Source organism: Antechinus flavipes, chromosome 2 (genome assembly GCF_016432865.1).
Source record: "Antechinus flavipes isolate AdamAnt ecotype Samford, QLD, Australia chromosome 2, AdamAnt_v2, whole genome shotgun sequence".
Lineage (NCBI taxonomy): Eukaryota > Metazoa > Chordata > Mammalia > Dasyuromorphia > Dasyuridae > Antechinus > Antechinus flavipes.
The window spans coordinates 226,949,227-226,974,226 of NC_067399.1; the positions used below are offsets into that span (position 1 = coordinate 226,949,227).

At 40.6% G+C, this 25,000-nt stretch overlaps 1 protein-coding gene across 1 annotated transcript in view; it reads left to right on the forward strand.

The window, feature by feature from the left end:
* The first annotated feature begins 294 nt into the window (after positions 1–294).
* DNMT3A (DNA methyltransferase 3 alpha) overlaps positions 295–25,000 on the forward strand; it is a 118,550-nt gene continuing 93,844 nt past the window's right edge. The window contains exons 1-3 of the mRNA XM_051976355.1: positions 295–564; positions 966–1,236; positions 15,823–15,927. Coding sequence (XP_051832315.1) covers positions 1,168–1,236; positions 15,823–15,927 — 174 coding nt within the window. The 5' untranslated portion in view covers positions 295–564; positions 966–1,167. The remainder of the gene's footprint in view (positions 565–965; positions 1,237–15,822; positions 15,928–25,000) is intronic.

The following is a 25,000-nucleotide window of genomic DNA, read 5'->3' on the forward strand; positions in this document are numbered from 1 at the left end:
GAAATTGGCCCAGGTGTTTGAGTCTTCTTCAGGCACATTTTTACATACAATCAGGCCCAGATTTGGGGTCTCGTCATGGGGCTGCCCTGAACTGGTGACTGATTTACTCTGGAGTGGGTTATGTGAAATAGCATTCTCTTTGTTACATCCTGTGACTGGCTTACTTCCTCCAGAAGGGCAGGAGGCAAGCTGGTGGTGGAGGGTATGTGTGGGGGTGGGTAGGTGGGAAGGTGTATGAGTTCATGGGCCTGATCAGAGAAAGGGGAAGGGCTAAGATGGGGGTCTAGAATGAAAAGAGGTCAGAGAGATTCATCAAGGGGTTTAGCTGGCTCGGAAAGGAAGGGAGGAGTGGGAAAGGAACTGGGCAAAAGGATCTTAAGAATTCCCCATAGCAATTGGATTTGGGTGGAATTTGTCACCGTGTGGGAGGGGAAAGAAAAGAGCAGAAGGAGAGAGAAGAGAGGAGGCAAGTGCAGCAGCTGGAAGGCTCTGGAAGCAGCCTGCCTGGGTTGTGCCCACAGCAACAGGCCCCAGGGAACAGAGCCAAAGGCCTCAGAGCGGCAGGTGGGCAGGGCAACGCTGGCATGCCTGAAAGGCAGGAAGCTTCTTGGAGCTGGGGAGGTGGAAGGGAAAGCCATGTCTGTGGAGTAGTCAGTATTTTCCCCAAAATCATTGTGAAGGGAAGTCAGGGGGACTTCCTGCCTGGGCTTGGGGGATGGGGGAGGGTGATCAGACTGAAGAAGGGTAAAATGAGGTCATGAGTGTAAAGTGAGCTGGAAGAGCTAGCAAATGTGAGTATTAGGAAAAGTCGGAACCAGGAATGGGAACTTGGAATCTAATAGTAAATCTGAAGGCACCAAATGAGGATCTCAAGAGACAGGCTCCTCCATGAGATTGGGGAAGTAATTTAGGATCCCAATGAACCCCACTATCCCCTGCTGACCCCTCTGCCTCTCCTCTGGCAGGTGGAGCCGCTTGGATCCCAATCCTACAGACGGACTGAATCTTACCAGAGACTTGACGCTGGGATTTGTGGATTTGCATGTGTATGCTTTTTTCCTTTTTTTTTTTTAAAGTTTAAAATTTTGTTTTAAAAAAAATTACCCAAAGCCAACAAATCCAGCTTACCCCTCCCCGGCCAGCCTCCTACCTCTCAGACAGCCCACGATGCCCTCCAGCGGCGCCACCACCGTGGACAGCAGCAGCTCCAGCCTGGAGAGGGACGAGGACCGCAAGGTAGGCAGCTGCTGTGGGCCGACTGAAGGGTGCACCAGGGGGACGTGGCTTGGGGGAGGATGGAGGAGGGATCTGTATGGAGTACACAAGGAAACTAACCAGATGCTTGATGGGTCCCTACATAGATGCATCATTGCTGCTCAATCCTCCCTGCTTTCCTCCCTCCCCAGCTGCTTGGCTGTCTCCCTAAAGGTATAGGGGAAAGAATAACTGGACTTTGGCAAGAATGGTAAGCTCTACTGAACTGAAGAATCCGTGGGCTATCCTGGGGACAAACCGAAGAAGCCATGCTTAACTCTCATGTCCTGATGCAATGGAAGGACCATTAGACCTGCTTTCTAATTTTGGGTCCAGTTATATGATACTGAGAAAATTGTTTAATTTCACGTAGCCAGTTTCTTATCTGTAAGATGGAAACAGTTATACCTGTTGCTGTGAGAATGCAATGTAGTGATGGATGTGCTTCAAAAAACTGTAAATGATTATACACATGTGATATAATGAATATAAAGCAGGTGGTAAGATGGTATTTCAAAAAAATTAAAAAGTTATCTCAGCCAGATAGGGAAGGATACTTGACTTCAGGGGTGGAAGTCCTATGCTCCTAAGTAGAAGAAATCAAGATCTATGGTAGAACCAGAAATTCTACTGTTTGGAATAATTCTTGATTCCTCTTTCTGTCCTGCTCCGAAGCCCATCATTAGATGTGCATTCACTGACCTGCAGAGTCTCTACCCTGTGTCCATGGGGAGCAGCCTCAAGATCTCACATCACCTATGTCAGTTTCTGCCTCTCCTTGCAGAGGCACACACATTTTTATGACATGTGAGCTCAAAATTGGCTTTGACAGAGATATTGGAGCCATCCACAGAAAAGGCAAGACACAGAGGACGTGCAAGAATATGGTAGCACATCACCCAAATACATACATACACACGTGAAACTGCCAGAAAAACCCCAGGTGCACGCACGGAGATCTCAATATGTCTGACCAGAGGAGACCCTCCTCCGGATAATCTGTTTCCATCAAATTGAGTCCAAGGTGACAGTGTTAGGCAGAGGTATCTGGGGAAGCCTGAAGAATTGGGATGAATGGTGAAAAAGAGACTGGGGACAGGAAAAAACCAAGAGGAAATGAAAAGTGACAGGTCAGAGACAGTAGTTAATGTAAAGAAAAGCATAGGAGGACAAAAACAGTCGAACAAAAGAGCTTGATGCCCTATTGTGGATATCATTGCTGCTCTTGGCTGATTGAATGACATGGGCATGTGGGGCGGGGTAGTTATTTCTTTCTGGACTCACATTTAAGCAGAATTCTTTCCTTTCCTCTGCCACATTCATTTACAGGGAGAAGAGAATCACACAATCCTAGATTAAAACTGGCAACCCACAATCATAGATTTAGTCATCCTGTCCAAACCTTCCATTTGTAAGTAAGGTCCAGAAAGTGACGTGTCCAAAGTCACACATTTTTTTTTCAGCGCAGTGGTAAAGTCAAGGCAGACTATGGGACACTTTCTCTTAGAGAGGTTTCCAAAGGCTTGACAAGAGCAAGGTCAGCAGGCCAGAAGTGTCCATAGCAGAGTAGGGATTCTGAGAAAGGATGAGCTCAGGTTGCTTAGAAATGGAGGGGAGAAGAAAGACGAGCAATAGAGAACATGATACCCTATGTTTGAACAGTGCCTTACAGATTACAAAGCATCCTCTTATACTGGCATGTCCAATGCTGCCTGGGCCAATATCATTTCATTATGTCATTAATATATTATAACTGAACTCCATTCCAATGTCACAAATCTCTACAACCATTTAGTTACATTTATGACCCTGTTCCTGTGGAACTCACTGCCCTCATAAACAGTTTTTCACATACTATCATCTTAGAGAATCAGTTAATGACATTAGATGAGATGTACTTTGTATGATTTTGTTTGAAGGTTGAAAACATCATAGAGGTCAATAGAACAGGTATAATTAATCCAGCTTTACAGTGACAGTATCATAGTGGTTAGAGCCAACTTGGAGGCAAGTCTTTTATCTGACATATATAGTCTATGTGACCCTGGGCAAGCCTTTTAATCTCAGTGCCCTAAATTACCAAGTTGGTACTGATCTATCTTGGTAAACAGAGTTTCTTTATTAGTACTTCTCTACACTGATGAAATCACAGGTCTAGTACAAAATAAAATTACTTGCTATTTAAGGGGTTATGTGGATGCCAAGATTATATAGCTAGCAAGTATGGCTAAGCCAGGCTTTGGAGTCTGAATCTTGGTCTTGTGATCCCTAGTCCAGTGTTGTGATTCTACATCTGGCGAAAGAACAGGAAGGAAGGAAAGACCAACAGAAGGAGGGGGTAGATAGAGAGCGGAAGTGACAGCTCAAAGTGAGAAAAGGGAAAGGGCTCGAGTGAGAAGAGAGGGGAGGACAGTGGCAAAGAGCCAAGAGTTGAGAGAGATTGGTTTTAAGAGGGAGGTTTTAACACATCCTTGTTGGAAAAGGCTGCCAACCTTGTGAAGCAAAGAATGTCCAGGGGGGAAGGATAATGGAGGAACTCCAATTAGGGGAGAATGAGAAAAGGGAGTAGAATGAAAGTCATAGTTTGGTGATTAGGAGGGGCTCCATAAAGCATTTAACCCATGTCTAGGTCTAGTCCATGTACCTGACCTCAAAAAGGCAAGTATCCTTTCCCAACCTCAAAGACAATAGGTTGGAGATTTCTAAGCAGTCTCTATGAATAATTCTGCTTTTGTCACTATTTATGTGACTTTGGACAAGCCCCTTAGACCTGTTTCTTTACATATTAAAAGAACATTGGACTAGATGGTCTTACAGATCTCTTTTGGACCTAGTTCTAAGATTCTATGAATCTGAGCTGTGTTTCCCAGATTTTACCACTCAGATGTTCCTCTGAAGACCCTAGATGGATAGCATCTGTCACACCTTAAGATGCATTGCTTATGTCTCCTCTGGTGTAGCTGGAGACAAGTTCATTCTTCAGGCTAAGTCAGTGAACAGAGCTTTAGATTGAGAGTCAAAACACTTGGATTTGAATCTAGAATTTCACTTAGCTATCAAATACAACCTATGTCAAAGAAAAATTCCCCACTATAGCACATTTAACAAGAAGTCATCCTGCCTTTGAAGACCATTAGTAAGGGGAAACCTATAGTCAGACCTTTGTTCCTATCAGCCATGTGATATTAGGGAAGTTATTGAACCTTTTTTAGCCTTAGTTTCCCTATTTATAAAATAGGCAAAATATCACAGGGCTGGCAGGAGAATTAGAACATTACACTCACAAAACCATACAGTTCTATGGTAGGCAGTCCCCTGGTAACCTGTCACTTTCCCTCTGTTGTGAGTCCAGGGTTTTTACTGGTAACTCCAGAAGTGCATGGAAATTGTCCAGATTATTGACACAAGATGGTAGACCCTGATTTATCCCCTTAAGATATGGGACTACCCCAGGATTAGGGGGCTATAATTGGGAGACATCACACATCCAGCACCAATTCTGCTTCTTTAGTACTTGAGCCAGGCTTAGTGAATTCAACTAATCTAGCATGAGTGTATTGGATACACAATCACGTGTGAGGCAATCTTCCAAGCCACAGGTCTCTGGGGATCTGTGACTGACCCAGCCTTCTCTTTTCTGAACTCTTCCCCCACCCCCTTTCTGTGAGAATTCATACACTTCCTTTTTGCTTCCCAGCTCTGTATGGTCACCCAATTCTGCCTCCAATCTTCCCCAGCCCATTCTTCAGGTACCCTCAGACATCTCTGCCTCACAGTATCTCCTGACTCAGCAGGGTAGGAACATAATATCTGGTGACATCTCCTCTCGTCTGTGTGTCTCTTTGTGCTTGTCCCCACTTAGCAACAAAACTAGAAAGTCCTTTATGAATCTACTCCAGCTTCAACAATCTTTTCCCTACTATGACAAAAAAAAAAAATCAAATTTTACCTATTAAAACAGTTAGGTGTGATATTCTCTGAAAGCCTTGATCCTTTTACTATGAGTATATCCAATTGGACTTAACACGAAATGAATGCCTATGTGAGTATGCTAAAGTGAGATTTTTTTTTTGGTGGGGGGGGGGGGAGGGGGCGGGCAGCTAAATAGTGCAGTGGATAGAACATCAGCTCTGAAATTAGGAGGACCTGAGTTCAAATGTGGTTTCACATACTTACTAGCTGTATGATCCTGGGCAAGTCACAACTCCAGTTGCCTCCAAAAAAATTTTTTTAAAAGGGAGGGAGTTTTCTCTGACATTAAAAGAAATGTACATTTAGGGGCAGTAGATGGCGCAGTGGATAGAGTACTGGCCTTAGAGCCAGGAGAAACTGAGTTCAAATCTGGCCTCAGACATATCATAGTCATTAGCTAGGCAAGTCACTTAACCCCAATTGCCTCACCAAAACAAACCAACAACAAAAAAATACATTTATAAAAGTAATATAATACAATGCAGTGTCACATAGATAGGGAGCTCACCCCTGAAGCAGGAAGACTTTGCTTCAAGCCCTGCCTCTGACGTATTAACTGTGTGACCCTGGAGCAGTCATTTAATCTTCTGGTATCCCAAAAAACTCTCTAAAACTATAAATTTGGGGCAGCTAGGTGGCGCTGTAGATAGAGCACCAGCCCTGAAATCAGGAGGACCTGAGTTCAAATTTGACCTCAGATGCGTGACATTGCCTAGCTGTGTGACCCTGGGCAAGTCACTTTACCCCAATTGCCTCAGCAAAAACAAAAACAAAAACTATAAGTTTGAGAGAAAGTGGTGATCTGGCTTAGTAGAAAGATTCCATTATCTGAAGTTTCCAGCATGACGGCAGAGATCCAGAATAATATCCATAAATTGATAGATGGATGTATACATGATTTATATATTGGTCCTTTAATGCTTGGAATTTCAACATTTTGAGTATCAAAAGACCTGATAGGATCATAGATTCCTGGTAGGAAGGTCCTATGAGTTTAATTTTCCTCTTTATATAGATGAAAAAATAAGCTCCCAGAGTTAACTTGCCTATTTTAATGTTAGAGTCAGGATTACAGTTCAGAACTGCCATTATTTACAGGCTATCCCAAAAGTGTTAGTACAATTTTAAGATTGCATTAAGATTTTTGGGACACTCTGTACTATACTATTCATTCAGAAGTGTCTTTCAATACTGCTTTCTGTTGGTTTCACTCCAGACAGGCACCTGGCTTACCTGCCCATGGCCTGTTCCTGCTCTGCCTAGTAATTCATTTTTGTTCCCTTCTGAAGTACATTCAATGCTTTCCCAGCTCTGGGAATTTCTCTTTCCCATCAAACCCTCCAGTCCTTTCCCAGCTCTATCCCTTGGACAGCATAGTCATCTTCCATTTTTGGGCATCCCTTGATTCCTTATTCACAACTGTCCATTTTTATAGTTTTTTTTTCAATCATTTTTCAGTTATGCCCAACTTTTCATGACCCCCCCCATTCTGAAATTGTTTGCCATTTCCTTCTGTAGCTCATTTGACAGATGAGAAAACTGAGGCATTCAGGGTTAAATGACTTACCCAGGGTCACACAGATAATAAGGCCAGATTTGGATTCAGAAAGATTTTTCCTGATTCCAGGCTAATTGCCACCTAACTGCCCCCACTGCATAGAGAGTAATAAAACTGATTAAAATAGAGCTCAAAAGTTGCAGCTAGGCAATGAGCAAAACAGACCTATTGAAACCTGAAAAGACTCCCAAAAAATTAGTTGTGGAGAGGAAGTAATAGATCACTTTGCAGCACATATACATTAGGATTCTTTTAAATAGCAACTCCCTTAGTGTACATATTCGCAAGAAGAAGATGCACACATAGCTTTTCAGGAACACATCTGTTGCAAAAAACATCAAGTATATTTGTGTCTATACCCTGGGAATTTCCTAAATGTTAGATTTCAGGTGTTATAAAAGTAGCTACTAATTAGTAGTCTGTTGATTGATTATTCGAGTTTAAAATTTTGTATAGCAGGTTTACTTAGAATGAGGCTTACCTTATAGTTGTAGTTGTATATTCCCATGTGTGTACATCTATTTATGTGGGGATACTGACTCAGAAGAGGGAAAAATGAAGAGAAAGAAAAACAGGAGAGAGAGGGAGGGAGATTACTTTCCTTCTTCTCCCAGGGTTCACTAGAGTAAAAGAGAGGGGCAGCTACATGGTGCAGTGGCTATGGCACTGGCATTGGAGTTAGGAGAACCTGAGCTCAAATTTATCCTCAGACACTTAAACACTTACTAACTAAGCTAATAATTTTGCACAGAGAGAGGGAAAGAGAAGGGAAGAGAAGAAGGTAGATAGAAGAGGGAGGGAAGTGGAGAGAGGAAGGTAGAGAGGGAGCTACAGAGAGGGGGAAAGATGGGGAGGGAGGGGGAGAGAATGGAGGAGGGAGGAGAAGGGGAGAACATAGGGGAAGGAGACGGGGAGAGAGGAGAGATAGTGAGAAAACTAGAATGAAAGAGCTGATAGAAGGTATAAGCCTAGCCTAGAATGTGAAAGCTACATAAAACAAAGGGTCAGTTAGTCTGACACAGTGGGTACTGAATTTGGAGTCAAAGGAATTGGGTTTAAATCTCTGGCTCTACCACATACTACCCATGTGATAGAGGGTAAGTCAATTCCCTTCAAAAGGACTCAATTTCCTAATCTGTGAAATGGGAAGATAGGGGGCAGTATGGAATTAGATAGCCCATGAGGTCCCTTCCAGATCCTGAAGAGGATAAGAAAGGAGTTTAATCTCACCTGAGGCTCCCCCCAGACCTGGCTGCCTTGTCTGTTTTCTGCATGCCCCCATGAATGGAACTCTTTACTCTCTCAAATAGAGTAGGGGAAGGGGAAAATGAGCAATAGGACGACAAAATCTCTGGCTGAGGGGTCAGGCATAGAGACTGTGCCTGTGCCCCCAGTAATCAGTGCTCCGAGGCTACCATCTGGACTTAGCAGTGACTCTGGGAGAGTCAGGAGGCACTGTTGCTATGAATAAAGCATCCCCAGCAAGGCCACATTAGCAAGCTGTGGCTGGGGTCTCTCACAGTCTTCTCTTGCTTTAAGCTCCCAGCAACGCAGCAGACACTGGGAGGTAAGAACTGGAAAGGAGAGTGAATTGAGTCATGTTTGAAGGTGTCCAGAAAGGGCTGGGGGGAGGGAAGCAGCTGGGGTGCCTGCCAAGAAGGTGGAGTCCAGAATTGCCTTGGGCCCAGCACATGTTGAGCTGAGCTGAGCTGAGCCCAGAAGAGAGTAAGAGTGGGAGGGACCTGGGAGGGGGGCATTCCACTGAGACTGGGAGAGGGAAGAAATGCTGACTGAGCAAGCCCTGGATTGCCCTGACTCCCCCAGCATCTGGGGCTAGGAACACCTGGAGTCCTTCTAATAGTTCTTTGACTTGAAAGTCATTTATCCTTTTTCTGAGCTTCATTTTCTTTGTAAAACAAACTAGATCATCTCTAAGGCCCCCAAATTACTTTGCACTTATTTCATATTTATTCAGTACATATTTTCATAAACATAAATTGTTTTGCTCTGAAGAAAGTAAGCTACTTGAGGACAGGGATTGCTTCTTTCTATTCTTTGCTTCTCCGGTGCCTGGTATATAGTAGATGCTTAATAAATACTTGGTGATTGATGGGCTTTTAAATTCTAGTCTACCCCTGCAAAGACCTCTGGGGGTGGAGGGGAAAATAAGACAATTGGTACCCCACCTCCCAAAAAAAAGAATAGCTAGCATTTATATGGTTTGCAAAAATGTTTTACATATGTTATGTCCTTTGGTTCTCACAACAAGTCTAGGTCTTATTATCCCTATTTTATAACTGAGGAAACTGAGGCAGAGGTTAACTTGTCCAGGTTCACCCAGTTAGTGTCTGAGGCAAGATTTAAACTCGGGCTTTCCTGACTCCACCGTCCAACTTTAACAGGAAAAGTATTATCTTTAGGCTTTCTGAAAGTGATGAAGTACTCTGAAGTAAGGTAGAGAAATGCCAGGCAATGGGAAGTGGAGATAGGGGGTTGAGCATTATGTGAGAAAGGATCCAAGGAGTGACTAGCCTGCTAAACTTCGTCCCTAATTAATCGATCTATCCCCTTGCTCTTAGCAAGAAAGACTGTGGAAAGGAAGGAAAACTGTGCTTTTCTTTAAAATTATTTTTATTTTCCCCAGTTACATGTAAAAGCATTTTTTACATGTTCATTTTTTTTTTTACATATGTCCATATATATCATGTTGGGAGAGAAAAATCAAAACAAAAGGGAAAAATCATGAGGACAAAAAAAAGGTGGAAATAGTATGTGTTGATCTACATTCAGTTTCCATAGTTCTCTCTGGATGTAGGTGGTATTTTCCATCCAAAGTTTATTGAGATTGTTTTGGATCATTGAACCATTGAGAAGAACCAAGTCAATCATAGTTGATCATCACACAATCCTGCTGTTGCTGTATATGATCTTTTCATGGTTCTGCTTGCTTCACTCAGTATGAGTTCATGTAAATCTTTCTAAAATTAGCCTGTTCATCATTTTTATAGAACAATAATATTCTATTACTTTCATATACCATAACTTATTCAGCCATCCCAATTGTTGGGCATTTATTCATTTTTTAATTCCTTGCTACCACAAAAATAGTACTACAAACATTTTTGCACATGTGGGTCCTTTTCCCTCTTTTATGATTTCTTTGGAATTCAGACCCAAGAATGGCCCTGTTGGATCAAAAGATATGCACAGAAAAATTGTGATCTTTTAGTTAACTATTCACCAACTCCTCTGTCTTAGTGAATTCACAGTGAATCAGGCAATAAGCAAAGATTTTTTTTCAAGTCTCTACTACATTCAAGGGACTTCTAGGCACTAGGGACCTTTTTTTTCTGGTCTTGTGAATTTGATGTGGGAAAGATTCCTTTCTAGATTCTCTCCCTCTCCTAGGTTAATAATGTAAATTACCCTTTAACTCACAAATCCTGGTCCCTTTGAATTCCATAGAAGATCCTGACCTGTCCCAGCCCCACCCCGATCTGAGCCAACTTTGGGGCTACACCCAAAAGCCCCTCGAGCTAAATCTCCCATTATAAAAGGGAGACACTGGGGCCCCTTCTTGGCAGAGATTCCAAGCATGCTAGCCACGTGAGGACCCTCTGTCCACTGGACCCTCTGTCCGGTGCCCTCCTTATTTCTACCTTCATCTGTCTCCTTACTTCCAAACCCATTAATAAACCTCTTTTATCAATCTAGCTCTCGGGCCAATAAATGCCGCATCCTTGCGCCGAATCCAGGGGGATTACAGGGGAGCTCCATTTGGCTCCCTGTACCCCAAACCTGCCACTAGACCTCAACGAAACCTAATTTCATTTAGGTACCCCAAATCTAGATTTCAACAAATTGAATAGTGTAAGGAATTCTTTCGGAGGAAAATCTTCACCAATGCAAACTGGCATCTATTCTATAACTTAATGTCTGAGAGAAAGCCAAAAAAAAAACAAACATATTAATTGCCTGCTATGTTCTAGACACTATGCTAAGGGACTTAAAATATTATCTCATTTGATCCTCAGAACAACCCTGAGCAGTGAATACTACTGTTATCTCCATTTTATAGTTAAGGCTCAGTGACTTGCCTAGGGTCACACAGCTAGTAACTGTCTCCTGCTGCATTTGAATTCAGGTCTTCCTGATTTTGGACTTAGTGCTATATCCATCTGTGTTGCCTGAGGCTGAGAGAGGCCATGGGTCCAACCCTTCCCTGATCCAGCTTGCTCAACTGTGCTCCTTGCCAATAACCTGAAGTAATAGTCCCTAATCCACATTTTCAAGTGTCTATTATTAGTCAAAAGGGGAACAGGGTAGGAGACTCTAAGGCTGAATCAGGCTAAGCTGGTGGGGTGTCAGTAGCATTATCTTTATCTGTGAAGGACCAGATGTATATATGTCTCTGACTTCCTGAGTGCCTGCATAGCTCTGTGCAAATATGTATTTCTTGAGATGGAGTGAGTATGTGTATATGTGTGGTTATTGAACTATGGCTCTGTCTGTAGGGATCTACATTCAGTTGATCTGTATCTAAACCAGTACCAAAAAGAGGAAAGGGACTTAATTGGATTTGGAGCTGGAAAACCTGCATTTGAATCCCAGTTCTGCCACTTACTACTTTTGTGCCCCTAAGCAACTTGGGCCTTAGTTTCCAAATATGTAAAATTAGAGGGTTAGATGAGATGATATTTGATATCTCTTTCAACTTTGAATTTATGGTCCTCAGTTACAACCAGGATATTGGAACTAAGTTTCCAAAAAAAAAAAAGAACTATATAAATGTCAGATCTCGCCATCATTATCAGCAGCATCTGTGTACTGTGTGTATTTTATCTATTCTTAAATGCCAGCCTCTATTTTTTGTGTGTATGTTTGTAATACAACATTATTATAACATAGCTTATCAGTACATAGATTTGGAGGCAGTTCAGGTCAAATCATGCCTTTGGGAACATAACAGCTGCATGTGGACACAGTCTGGTGTAAAGGGATTAACTATAGGACAGGTGTTTGCCCTGTTCGCTGAACACAGTATGATAAATGGGTTACTCTCTGGGCCTGTAGGCAGGTGTGCTGGTGTACTGAATCTGTCATTGGTAAGTGTGTATCTCTGTACATGCAGTCCATATATCAGTTCAGGTCTAAAAGATCCCACAAAAACAAAGCAACCTGGAATTTTTACCTGAATGGCTGGCTGCACAGTTTCCATTTATACTAAGATCATAGATTTAGAGTTGTAAGGAACTTTGAAGATCATCTGGTCCTACCCCCTCATTTTACATAGGAGGAATCAAAGGTCCAAAGAGATTAAGTATGAGGCACAAGGTCCCATGGGTAATAAGTGATAAAAGCAGGATTTGAACCCAAATCCTGGTTTTCTGATCCAAATCTAGTCAAATCAAGTCTTGTCTTTGGCTTGCTGAAAACTCAGCTCCTACACATCTACATTGTGTGGAGTTGGTGCACATGGGGATGTGGGATAAGTGGAAATAATTATATCTTGCTGGAGAAGAGTATGTCTATAGATACACATGTCTGCATACTCTTTTATTGGTTTGTTATTAGGATTTGTAGAACCAGGGTGGGTATTGGATGTAATTTGATTTATGTAATCTGTATGTATGTGTGTGAGAGACACACAGGGAGAGATAGAGACACAGAGAGAGAGAGAGACAGAGTGGAAGGGAGGGGTGGGGGAGAGAGACAGAGACAGAGACAAAGAGAGACAGAGAGAGAGAGAAAGAGAGACAGAGAGAGAGGGAGAGACAGAGAAAGAGAAAGAGACAAAGAGAGACAGAGAGAGAGAGAAAGAGACAGAGACAAAGAGAGACAGAGAGAGAGACAAAGAGAGACAGAGAGAGAGAGAGAGAGACAGAGAGAGAGGGAGAGACAGAGAAAGAGACAGAGACAAAGAGAGACAGAGAGAGAGACAAAGAGAGACAGAGAGAGGGAGAGACAGAGACAAAGAGAGACAGAGAGAGAGAGAGAGAGAGAGACAAAGAGAGACAGAGAGACAGACACACACACAGAGTAAGACAGAGACACAGAGAGAGAGAGAGATCCTTTCCAAAGATTTTTTTCCCCTTCTGTATCATTTGTATACCTAGTAAATCTCATCTTGGTTTTGCAGAACCATTTCCCCCACTGGTCCATGTTCCTTAGGCCTTTCCTCCCAACTTCCAGAATATTAAGCACTCAGTGAGGAAACTCTCTCTGCTGATATGGCTGCAGATGAGTGCCTGCTCTGCAATTTAGAGTCTTAGAGCAGGCTATGGAGAAGGAAAGAAGGGTATCCAGGGTCTCACACGAACCCAGATTTTCCTGACTGCCTGGCTGGTTCTCTATCCATCATGACACCATGTCACATAACCCCATTTTACAGATGAGCAGATTGAGGTCTGGGAAGTTAAGTGACTTGTCCTGGATCACTCAGCTAGCAAGCATCAGAAGTGGGAAAGCTTTTACTATGATGCCTAGCTGCCTTCCACTTCCTTAGACCTTGTTTTTTATTCTCATATTCTCAGACTACATAACATTTCAGTTTCTGTCTTTTAGGACAATCCTATCCTGTTATGGAAAAAAAAGCAAAAATCATTTGACACTCCTTTCACAGCTTAACTCTTTGAATAAATACCCTGTACCTACAGCCTCAATTTTCTTATATTCTTATTTATCTTTCCCCTATCTCCTGCCTTACTTTTCTGGAGGGAAGTTGGTGACTTGTCAGGGTCACACACCTTGTATCTGAGGCCAGGTTTGAACTCACGTCTTCCTGCCTCTAGAAACAGTGCTCTATTGTGCCACCTAGCTGCACCATCTCCCTTCTTTTAATGTGGGTGTTGCTTTTATCACTCAGTCCAGATTTCTGGCCAAACCCAAGAGTATTTAATAACTTTATTGATTTAGAGAGAATCTAATCCAATCCTCTCAGGAAACTAAAGTCCAAAGATGTTAAATGTTATGCACAGACGATTAAATGCCATTTCTGCGTTTTGAACCTGGGATCTCTGGTCCTGATTGAGGTCTTTCACTTCAAATCACTAAGTACATATTTTTTTAAAAAATTAATTTGATTGATTTGTTTTTAAATTGCCCAAATTTTCCCTATATCCCCTCTATCTCTCCACACACACACACACACACACACACATACTCCAAGCCATACCATTTAACAAGATTTTTTTTTTAAACTTCCACTATATGCTTACTATGTTTACAGTCGATATGCTAAGTACCAGGAATAGATACAAAAAGAAAAAGTGCCTACTTTTCAGAAGCTTAAATTTCTGTCTTCTTCCTGTTAGGGATACCACTAACCCTTTAGTCACTCAGGCTGGAAATCCAGGAATCATCCTTGGCACCTCACTATCTCTCACCCCCCCCATACCCATTCCTTTGCTCAAATCTGTCAGTTTTACTCCAGAACATCTCTTGCATATTCTCCTCTTTTCTCTGCTCAGTTCCTGACACCTGATTACTGTATTAACCTGCTGGTTGATCTGTCTGCCACAATCTTTCCCCAGTCAATCCTCCACACAGCTGTCCAAGTGATCTTCCTAAACTGCAGGTGTGATGATATCATCCTCCCCTCCTCCCCTACACACACACTTTATAAATTTCAGTGGCTCCCTATCACCTCTAGGATCAAATGTAAAATCCTATCTTTGGTGTTCAAAGCTTTTCTAAGTTGCACATGTTTAACCTCTATCGGATTGCTTGGGGTCTAAAAGTGAGGGAGAAAAACTTGGAACACAAGGTTTTGCAAAGGTGAATGACAAAAAAACTATCTTTGCATGTATTTGAAAAAAATAAAAAGTTATTATTTTAAAAAACGGTTTCGTAACCCTGTTTCCCTCCTCCCCATCTCTCCAATTTCCTTGTACCCTCCTTCCCCTCATACTCTGCATTTAATGACATCAATCTCCCACAAGATCTGTCTCCCTATCTTCCCCTCATGCCTGGAACTCTCTCACTTTTTATCTCTGTCTTCAAATCCCAGCTAACATCCCATCTTATGTAGGAAGCTTTTCCCAAATCTCTTTAATTCTAGTGCTTTCATATTGTGGATTATCTACAATTCATTCTGGACATATCTTGTAATACATCATCTTCATTTCACTGTAAGCTCCTTGAGGGCAGGGTTTACCCTGTAGATCAGGGGTCCTCAAACTTTTTAAATAGGGATCCAGTTCACTGTCCCTCAGATTGTTGGAGGGCCAGACTGTAGTAAAAACAAAAACTTCGTTTTGTGGGCCTTTAAATAAAGAAACTTCATAGCCCTGGGTGAGGGGGATAAATGTCCTCAGCTACCACATCTGGCCCACGGGCCGTAGTTTGAGGACCCCTGCATGCTTACTAATTGTTTGTTGACTGGTTGATATTCTAAAAGGAGAAACATATTCCCATTAAAAAAAAGTATACAAAATAAATCCAGAGTAATTAAGGGGGAGAAAGCCAGAGCAGCTGGGGACATTAAGAAAGGCTTCATGTAGAAGATAGAACATGAGCTGAGTTAAAAATAAATAAATAAACAAACAAGAGATTCTAAAGAGTGACAATTTGGAGCAAGGGCATTCCAGTTTTGGAGGTCAGCCTGCAATGGCAGAAAGATGAGAGATAGAATATTGTGGGAAGAACAGCAGGTAAGCTAGCTTTGCTGAAAAGTAGAGGACATGAAGAGGAGTGATGAGTAAGGTGGGTTGGAGCCAGGTGGAAGCCTTGTGGAAGGATTTAAATGTCAGAGAAGTGTGTATTTTATCCAGAGGAAAGAGGCAACCCCTGGAGTTTTTTGACCCAGAAGGCCTTTCTTTGTTTCCATAATCTCCATTTTATCACTAGTGATGAGCCAAGGCTAGTCTTTGGTGACTGGATGAGTCAAAAGTGCTTTGTGGGGTGGTTTGTGGCCAACCAGTGTTAAGTGAGCCTGGTAATTAGGAGAAAGATTTCCCAAGTCATCTTCTCAGTCTTTGGGCTTCTCTTGTTTTGGGCCTCCCACACCCTAGCTGAGCAGTTTATGTCTGTGCCCACAGGAGGAAGAAGAGCTGGAGGAGCCGAAGGGCAAGGAGGAGCGACAAGATTCCAGCACTCCCATGAGGAAGGTGGGACGGCCTGGCCGGAAGCGGAAGCACCCACTGGTGAGTGCCCTTGGACTCTGTCCAGCTCCTGAGCCAGGGAAAACCCTAAGGTGAAAACAGATATGCTGGGAATTCTGAGGAGAAAACAGAGTTAAAACAGCTCAAGGGTTCCCTGTCCCACATCATCCTGACATGTGTGTTCTGGGGTGGAAACTGATCAAAAGAGGTTCAAGAAGAGAGAATTGGTGCAGGACAATGTTTTGGAAGAGTTGACAGACTGGATCTAAAGGCATTGGATATATACAATGAAAAAGTTTAGGACCAAGTAGGGAAGTCATGTTCTTCTGTATTCTAGGCAGCTCAGCCTCCCAGGCCTGGAATGTTCTCCTTCTTACCTATAGTGCTTTATAAAATACATCCCATCCTTCAGGCATCACCTCATCCAGGAGGCCTTTTCCCATGTCCTCTCCTTTCATCCAAGTCATTCATGCTTTCTTTTTCTTCAAACTACCCTCTATAGAAGCACTTTTCTAATCCCTCCAACTGCTAATACCCTCTTTCCCAAACCATCTTTAATGTAATGACTTTTTATTTATTCTCTTTCTATGTATTCTGTGTATACATATCTGTTTTGTTGCCTCCCTTAGAGTAGAAATTGTTTCATTTGCATATTTGTGTCCACAACTTAGCGCACAATATATGTTTAAATAAATGCTTGGGGATTGATTGATGATGTGCTTAGAACCTTAGAACTAAGCTCTTTTATTTCTATTATCTTTGAGCTTCACAAGAATTCTTTAAGGAGGTTATGTAGGTATTAGTCCAATTTTATAGATGAGAAAGCCAAAGCTTTGGAAAGCTAAATGAGGGAATTTAGCTCAAGATAATATGTTTTAGTGAGACCAAGATGGGACTAAGATTTGAACACAGAACTTCTGATTCTTTTCCTTCTGGTCTTTCTATCCTGTCACCCACTCAATCAAAACAAGCATTTTCAAGGGTCTACTATGTGCCAGGTATTAAGGATAAAAATACGAAAAAAAGGAAACAATTATTATATTGTATGACAGTTGTTAAGTCACCATCCTTTTTGAACCACTGTTTACTGAATTTTTAAATGATTGGGTTGATTCTTGACTTCATCTTTTAAAAAGTCATTTCTATTTTCTCTTTTTGGTTGCTAAGATGTAGTCCAAATGTAATTGGTTCCACTTCCATGGATGATAAGACTAGATCACTGAAGACATATTGGGAAATAAATTTTGCATTTGTTTATTTTCCTTTCAGTTGAATTTATAATTTTTTGGATGACCTAGGGGAAAAAAAAACAAAATGAGAGGGATGGATTAGATGGTATTGAAAGCTTCTTTCTAGCTCCAAGTATAAAATCCTATGATCCCACAGGAAGAGAATATTTCAACCTTTGGAAGGTATCCATTGCCCTTTGAGTGGGAATTTTCTCTTTTTCTTTTTAAAACAGATGTAGAGCAAGAAGTACCGGCCACCTTCAGAGGTACTGGATAGTTTATAGATAGCTAAAATGGGACCAGTGTCAGCTTCTTCTTGGGTCAGATGAAACAGCAGTATGGCCATTGTCTGAAATTTAACCCTGAGAGTCTTCCCCTCCAGATCCATTTATTTATTTAGCTTTTGGATTTATTTGGTTTTTTTGACTAGGTGAAAGAGAAGATTCTGTACCTCAATTGCTACCTAACCTGAATCACTGAAGGAGTGTTGCCTCAGTCAAATTGAAACCTGTTGAAGACCTTAGCTTTTTAAAAAGGCCAAGGTCTCCCATTTCATCCAGGGCCATTTGTAGTCATCCTAATGTGTATCTGGCCACTAGACCTAGATGGCTCTGGAGGGGAAGGTAAGGCAGGTAACCTTGCACAGCCCTCCCTCATTTAAATCCAGTTCACTTGCATGTCATGGCATCATCTCCCCAATGAGGTCCTCTTTAAGAAGGGACAAACAACAACAGTAGCAAATAACAAGCATTTAATAAATGCTTCTTGGCTGCCTGCCTGAAGGGATTGAGCTACATTAATTCTAAGGCTCTTTCCAGCTCTGACATTCTATGAAATAAAGAGGACTCTGTCTAGGAGCTTTGTGTCTATGGATGTTATGGATACTGATTTCTGAATTTAGAGATGGAAAGTACCTTTCTTCCTGATACATCAGCTATCTGGTTCAATGCTCTCTTTTTACAAAAACCAAGATCACAGAGAAGTGACTTGAGCAAGATCACTCAGTTAATCTCTGGTGTAGCAAAGATACTAGCTCAAGTCTTCTGACTCCAAATGCAACACTCCTGCTACTGTACCATGTCTTAGCCTCAGGACAGATCATGATCCAAAAGTCCCAGCAATAGTAGGCGGTTTTCCAGGGGCATAGTCAGGAGGTATCCCACTTCTCCAAGGAAAACCTGCCTGGATCACGGCCTCTACATGCTTGCCCATCTCATGCTGTGTGATTCCTGTCCACATCCTCTATAACTTTGCTCCAGGGGGTCTATCCGTTATGCTAGAGGCTTTTTTGCTTTCTCTTGGCTAGCTTGTGATTTACTTCATTGAAGGCAACATCCAAATGGATGAGATCACAGATGTATTTTAGAATTTGTTTTTTAATCTTCCTAGGGTTGCATATAAAAACAGAAGGCTAGGTTTCTAAGCCATTATAAATACATGTGTGAGTATGCATATATGTGCACAGATACATCCACAGAGTGGAAAATTTGGGAATTATCTAGTGACCTTAAAGTTAGGGGAGAGGAGGCACGAATGACTTCTGGTGTCTAGGCTGAACTGCAAAAAGAAAAGGCAAAAGGAGCTTTAGGTTATCAATGAGAGAGATTGGGATTCAGAGGAAGCTCAGTGCTGAGTGTTCTGGTGTGATGACATTCTCATAGATTAAAATAGGAGGGGAAAGGGAAAATGACTTCCTTAAGTACTTAGTAGGAACCTAGCACATGTGGGGATAATGTTAATGTGCTCTTATTATGTAAAAAATTATAATAATAAAGTAGAAAAAACCATCAGAAGAGCACTATAAATTACCTGCCGGGATAAGATGTCTGCAGGGTTCTGGCCTTAGAAGCCTGAGCTGCTTTTTTTAATTCCCCTCTCATGCCCTGACTATGCCTGTGTCAGCAGCAGTGATGCTACAGCATCTGACTTTGCTGGAGGGAACTGGAGGGATGAGGGGGAGATCAGCAGGGGAGGGAGGATGTCTCAGCTAAGACTTGAACAGGGAAGCCATCATCTGGCCTATGAAGCTGAGAAAATGCAGGGCCAGTAACTAAAGAAATGAAGGTTTCTTTCTTTCTTTCTTTTTTTAAGCTTTATTGATATCTTTAGTTTTTTCTCTAATTTCTGGAAATGCACTCCTCTTTCCCCCTCCCCATTCAGTCTCTCCCCTCCCTTGTAACAAAGAAAAACAATTAACCAAAAACACTTGATACAATCATCTTTTAACAACGTATCACATCCTGACCTGACAGTTCCCTGTTTCTCTGCTCTGGAGAGGGAGATATGATATGTATCATTAATGACACATTAATGAACCTTTGCTGATTTTTTAGTTGCTCCAACTCAACTACTTTTTGCTGATCTTTTCTTTTATATTATGTAGTCATTTTGTATATAGTTCTCTTGGTTCTTCTTACTCTTCTCTTTATCAATTCACACATATATTCCCACATCTTTGAATTCTTCATATTTGTTATTTTTGCTGCACAATTATATTCCATAAAATTCAAATATCAAAAAATACATTTTTGTTTCATTTGCTCAATGGATAGGCCCCCACCTTGTTTCCATTTCTTCGCTCCCCTCAAAGAACACAAAGATCCAGTATATACCAGAGCAACTATTTATGGAAGGAAGTTCTAAAGTCAAATCCTGAGGTACTAAAAATCCTGCTGGTTCCTGAAATCAAATAAGATATTTCGCATTTATTATGATTATTTAACATTTTAAGATAAAGCACTCATAAGCAGCTTGGGGAATAGGCAATGTCAGTGTTGTCTCACATCCACACCCACATACTCCTTTTACATATGAAGAAATTAGGGTGCAGAGAGTGAAATGACTTGCCCAGTTCATACTGCTAGTAAACATCAAAGCTGAGATTCAAAGGCAGTCTAAAAGAATTAAAGACTTATAATTAGGAGACCCTTGAAGTCAACTAGACTAATATTATTTTACAGATGAGGAAACTGAGGTTAACCAAGTAGTTAAGGAGATTTGCCCAGGGTCACATAGCCAGAAAGTGGTAGAGTTAAGATTTTAATTCTTTTTCCATGGGACCAGATTCCTTCTTGACTCCAGGTCCAGTGTTCTTTCTACCACTATTACTATTACTACTACTGCTTCAGCTATTGCTGTTCCTACTATTTCTATCACTACTACCATTTCCACTATCACCAGCATTACTACTAACATTTATGTAGCATTTACTATGTTCTACTACATATATTGTCTGTAACAAAGAGGTTCACAAAATGCCAATGAAATCCCAGGAGAGAAATTGCATCAGAACTAATGGTTCTAACTCTGGGGGAAAATGAAGAACTTGGGAGTGTCTCTTGTATGTTTATCCCTAATAGACAGGAATTTATCACCTTTTAGCAATACAAAGGACCTGGGACTCTTTTAAGAGAATGGTAGCAAATTGCTAGGCTTACATTCTCAGAACATTGATCCTCTTGAGTGATCCTCCTCCCATCAATTATCAATGGGTTGGCCATAGTCAGCAATTACCAAGAATTTATAGTTAGGGTTGAATCCATCTGCTGGAGGGAGTTAAGCCTCATCCTTCTTAAGATTTTATCCTGATCCCATTGCTGACTGTAAATACCAAGAAGGTTTTTTTAAAAAGGCCACTATATGCATAGTAGCATTTTTTTTGCATTTGTGATAGCCAAAAACTGATAACAAAGTAGATATTACTGATTAGGGAAAGGCTAAACTAGATGTGATCCATGAATGGGATGGAATGCCTTAGGAAACAAAGCTTATAAAGACTTCAGCAAAACATGGTAAGACTTAATGTGAATTAGGATCTAAAATAAACTAGTAAAATAAGGGATATGTGATGACAGCCTTGAAAGAGAAAGATCAAAAGAAAAAAAAAAACAACAAAATAAAATCTCACTCTGAAAACAATCTGAAACTAAAATAACTACATTTGACCCAAGAAGAAATGAGACAATATATTTCCCCACCTTCTTAAAAAAGGTAGGAGCTCATGGAATTGGAGCATCACATAGAATGAATGTCAGACTCAGTTAATGTGTTGTTAGTTTTTTGTTGAACCTTTCTTCCTTTTTCTTTTCTTTTCTTTTTTTTTTTCAACAGGCAAGGTAGGATAGAATAGGGATGGAGCAGGAAGAGGGATATATTTGGGAATGGAAGCAATGTTGAGAGACAGAGACAGTGGGCAGGATGGAGGAGAGACACAGACGGAGAGACAGAGAGAGAAACAGAGAAAGACACACACAGAGATGAGACAGATGTTAAAATAATGTTTTTAAAAAGATTATTCAGCCTAGTTGCATATTCTGCTTACTTAGTAAGTATATTACAATGGTGATAGTGCTATATCTCTTCTAATAACCACTTAAATATGATTTGAATATCAGGCTGTAGTCACCAGAGCCTCAAGGAATCGATTAGTGACAACTCCCACATACCCTTGCTATTCCCCAGGGTAAGCAAGTAATACTTGCTTAGTATTAGAGGGAAGCTCTCTCCCAACATAAAGACCCAAAACTAAAAAGATTGTTCACTCTAGACTAGTGCTATACTTGAGTCTTCTTCTAGCAGTTTCTCTTGAATTAAATTCACTTATTAATAGTAAAGCAAGAGAAGTGGAGACCACAGCGCAATTTTAGTCTCTCTTCAAAATTTGGGGAGAGCTGAAGTGACCCCTTGTTATAGGCAGAGAGATAACAGGGCTGGTATTGTAGAGATGGAAGAAAAAAGTATATGGAGAATGGAACTTGGAGATAGATTATCAAATTAATTCAACTCAACTGATTTCAATTAAGTTCTGTGCTAGACACAATTAGGCACTAGGGAAGCCAAGAAAGAACAAAAGACAGGGACTAATGCTTTGGTGGATAGGGAAAGTGAACTTGGATTCAAATCCTACTTTGTGATTCTGGGAAATCACCTAATATTTTTGAGTAATGATGTCAGTTCTAATGGGAGTGTTGGGCTACATCAGGGATTCTTAACCTGAGGTGTAGGTACTTAAAAAAAAATTTTTTTTAATATCTGTTTTTCAAAATATAAGTGGTTTCCTTTGTAATCCTATATATTTTATTCATTTAAAAATATTTTTTGTAAGAAGAGGCACATAAGCTTCACAAGCCTTCCAAAAGGGACCATAACACAGAATCCTTGTACATGTTGATCTTTTCTGTGATCTTATACCATAAATGGGAAGTGTGTGAATATATGTTAGGAATAAATGGGACCTGATTGGTGTAGCATTATCTAGTACAGAACAAGAGAAATAGAAAATTAATGTCAAGCCACCAGTACCTTGGAGATAAGGCTATGGAGTTTAGGAAAATAACGGGGAACATTGTTAGAGACTGGACCTTCTGAACCTAAGGTTGAGGGCAGGTCAGCAGGTTAAGCCTATATCCTTCAGGCAGCCTAGGCTACCTCAAACTAAATCCTACAAACTTTAGAGGAAGCAGTGTGCCGAACATTCTAGTTGATAGAAGCAGTATGGTACAATGGCAAGAGCACTGATTCAAAGTGTTGATTCAAAGGTCAGAGGACCTCTGTTCAGATACTATCTCTGAAGCTTCTAATCTCTGTGACCTTAAGCAAAACACAATCTCAGTTTCCTCATCTGTAAAGTGAAGAGGCTAGACTAAATGTCTTCTAAGTCTCTTTGACAGCTTAAATCTATGGTTCTAAGGTAAGTATGAATCCTGTCCCACCGCCAATCCAGCCACATAGAGGTCTTCTGCTTCTTTTTTTAATCATGGTCATAGGAATTAATTGACCAGGCAAAAGCAGAAGATCAAAATGTACATCATCTAGTGGCTAAATCTGGGGATGGAGGAAGAAAGGGAGCAATGAGAAATTATTATAAATATCTGATGTAAACAAGGAAGGAAAGGCTCAGAACCTGTAGGAATTGGGGGGAAAAGATTTTGGTTGTTTGATCAGTCAGTTATTAAGCATTTATTAATGGGCACTGTGCAAAGAATATGCAAAGACTGAAATAATTCCTGCCCTCAAGGACCCCCTTCTATAGAAGAAACAATATATAAATAAATGTATGTAACATATATTCTTTTTTAATTTTTTAATTTAACAGTGTTTTATTTTTATTTTTCCAATTATATGTAAAGATAGTCCTCAACATTCATTTTTGCAAGATTTTGAGTTCCAAATTTTCTTTTCACTCTTCCTCTCCCACATTCTCTCTCCTCAATATGGCAAGCAATCCAATATAGGTTATACATATACAAACATATATATTTTTTTATATTGTGAAAGAAAAATCAGAACGAAAAGGGAAACAAGAAGAAAGAAAAAGCAAACAGATTTTTAGAAAGGTGAAAATAGTATGCTTCAATCTATCAGTCTTCATAGTTCCCTGCATGCATGTGGTATTTTCTATCCAAGTCTATTGGAATTATCTTGGATCAATGTATTACTGAGAAGAGCTAAGTCTATAACAGGTGATCATCACATAATCTTACTGTTACTGTGTACAATGTTCTTCTGGTTCTGCTCACTTCACTCATCACTAGTTCATGTAAGTCTTTCCAGGCTTTTGTGAAATCAGCCTGCTCATCCTTTCTTACAGAATGATAATATCCCATTACATTCCTATACCATAACTTCTATTCTGAAATAAATGCAAGGTGATAATTGGGGAGATTCACGTATAGCAAGAGGGAGTGGGGATCAAGAAAGGTCTGTAGAAGATGTCACTTGAGTTGAAGTTTAAAGGAAATTCGAGATTCTGAGGAGCTGAGGTAAATGAGGCAGTGTATCCCAAATTTAAGGAACAGCACAGAACTTAACTGAAATTGGTTGAGTTAAATTAATTTGATAATTTATATCCAAGTTCCATTCTCCATATACTTTTTTCTTCCATCTCCATAATAATCAACAGCTTGGTTGTACACCCTCAGAAATGGAAAAAGGAATGTCATCTACAGCAATCATTAAAAATGCATTTGTCTGGAGTACAGAAAGGGAAATTATGTCTAATCAGGGTGGAAAGATGAGTTGGGGCCAAATTCTGAAGGACTTTAAATACCAAACAGAGGAGTTAGAGTTTGATTTTAGAAATAATAGGAAAGCACCAGTGATTATTTAACAGAGTATTGAAGAGATCATATCTGTGCCTTAGAAAGGTGACTTCCTTTGCTTGAAGCCATGATGTATACAGAACAATATAAGAAACAATTTCTATACTTCCTATTCAATAGTGCCAGGATCTTTCTCTAGTTACATTGAAGACTCTTCTCTTTCTGTCAGCCATATATATTCATCCAGTCAATCCCCAGTCTATTGACTTTTCCTTCATAATGGCTTCCTGTGAGAGACCTGGTTAGAGAGCTGACCAGGAGCCCTGGGCACAAATGCTGTCTCTGATATATACTATATGGCTCTAGAAAAGTCACTAAAACTTTAACTTTTGTACTATAAAGTGTAAGACTATAAAGTATAGCTAAAATGTCAGGCTTTATTGAAAGACAGACTTCCTTTCCATTCTCACATGGCAAAAGGTATAGGACTTTGATCTGGATCATTGCAATAGCCTCCCTGATACTATTCTTTTTCCAGTCCAGCCTATTCCGAACCACTTTGATCCCATTAATGCTCAGCTCAATAAACTTCAATGGCTCTCTATATCTTTAAGGTAGAGTGTGATTGATTAATCAACAAGCATTTCTTAAACACATCCCACTGTAATAGGCATTAGAGATACAAATATAAAAGTGACATAGTTCTTAACCTGAAGAAACTTACTTTTTCTTTGATTCCAAACCACTCAGCCTGAAATTTAAAGACCTCCATAGATGAAATTCACTCTGCCTCTCAACTTTAGTCTTATTTACTATTCCTCAGTGCAAAAACCCTCTGCCCTAGCC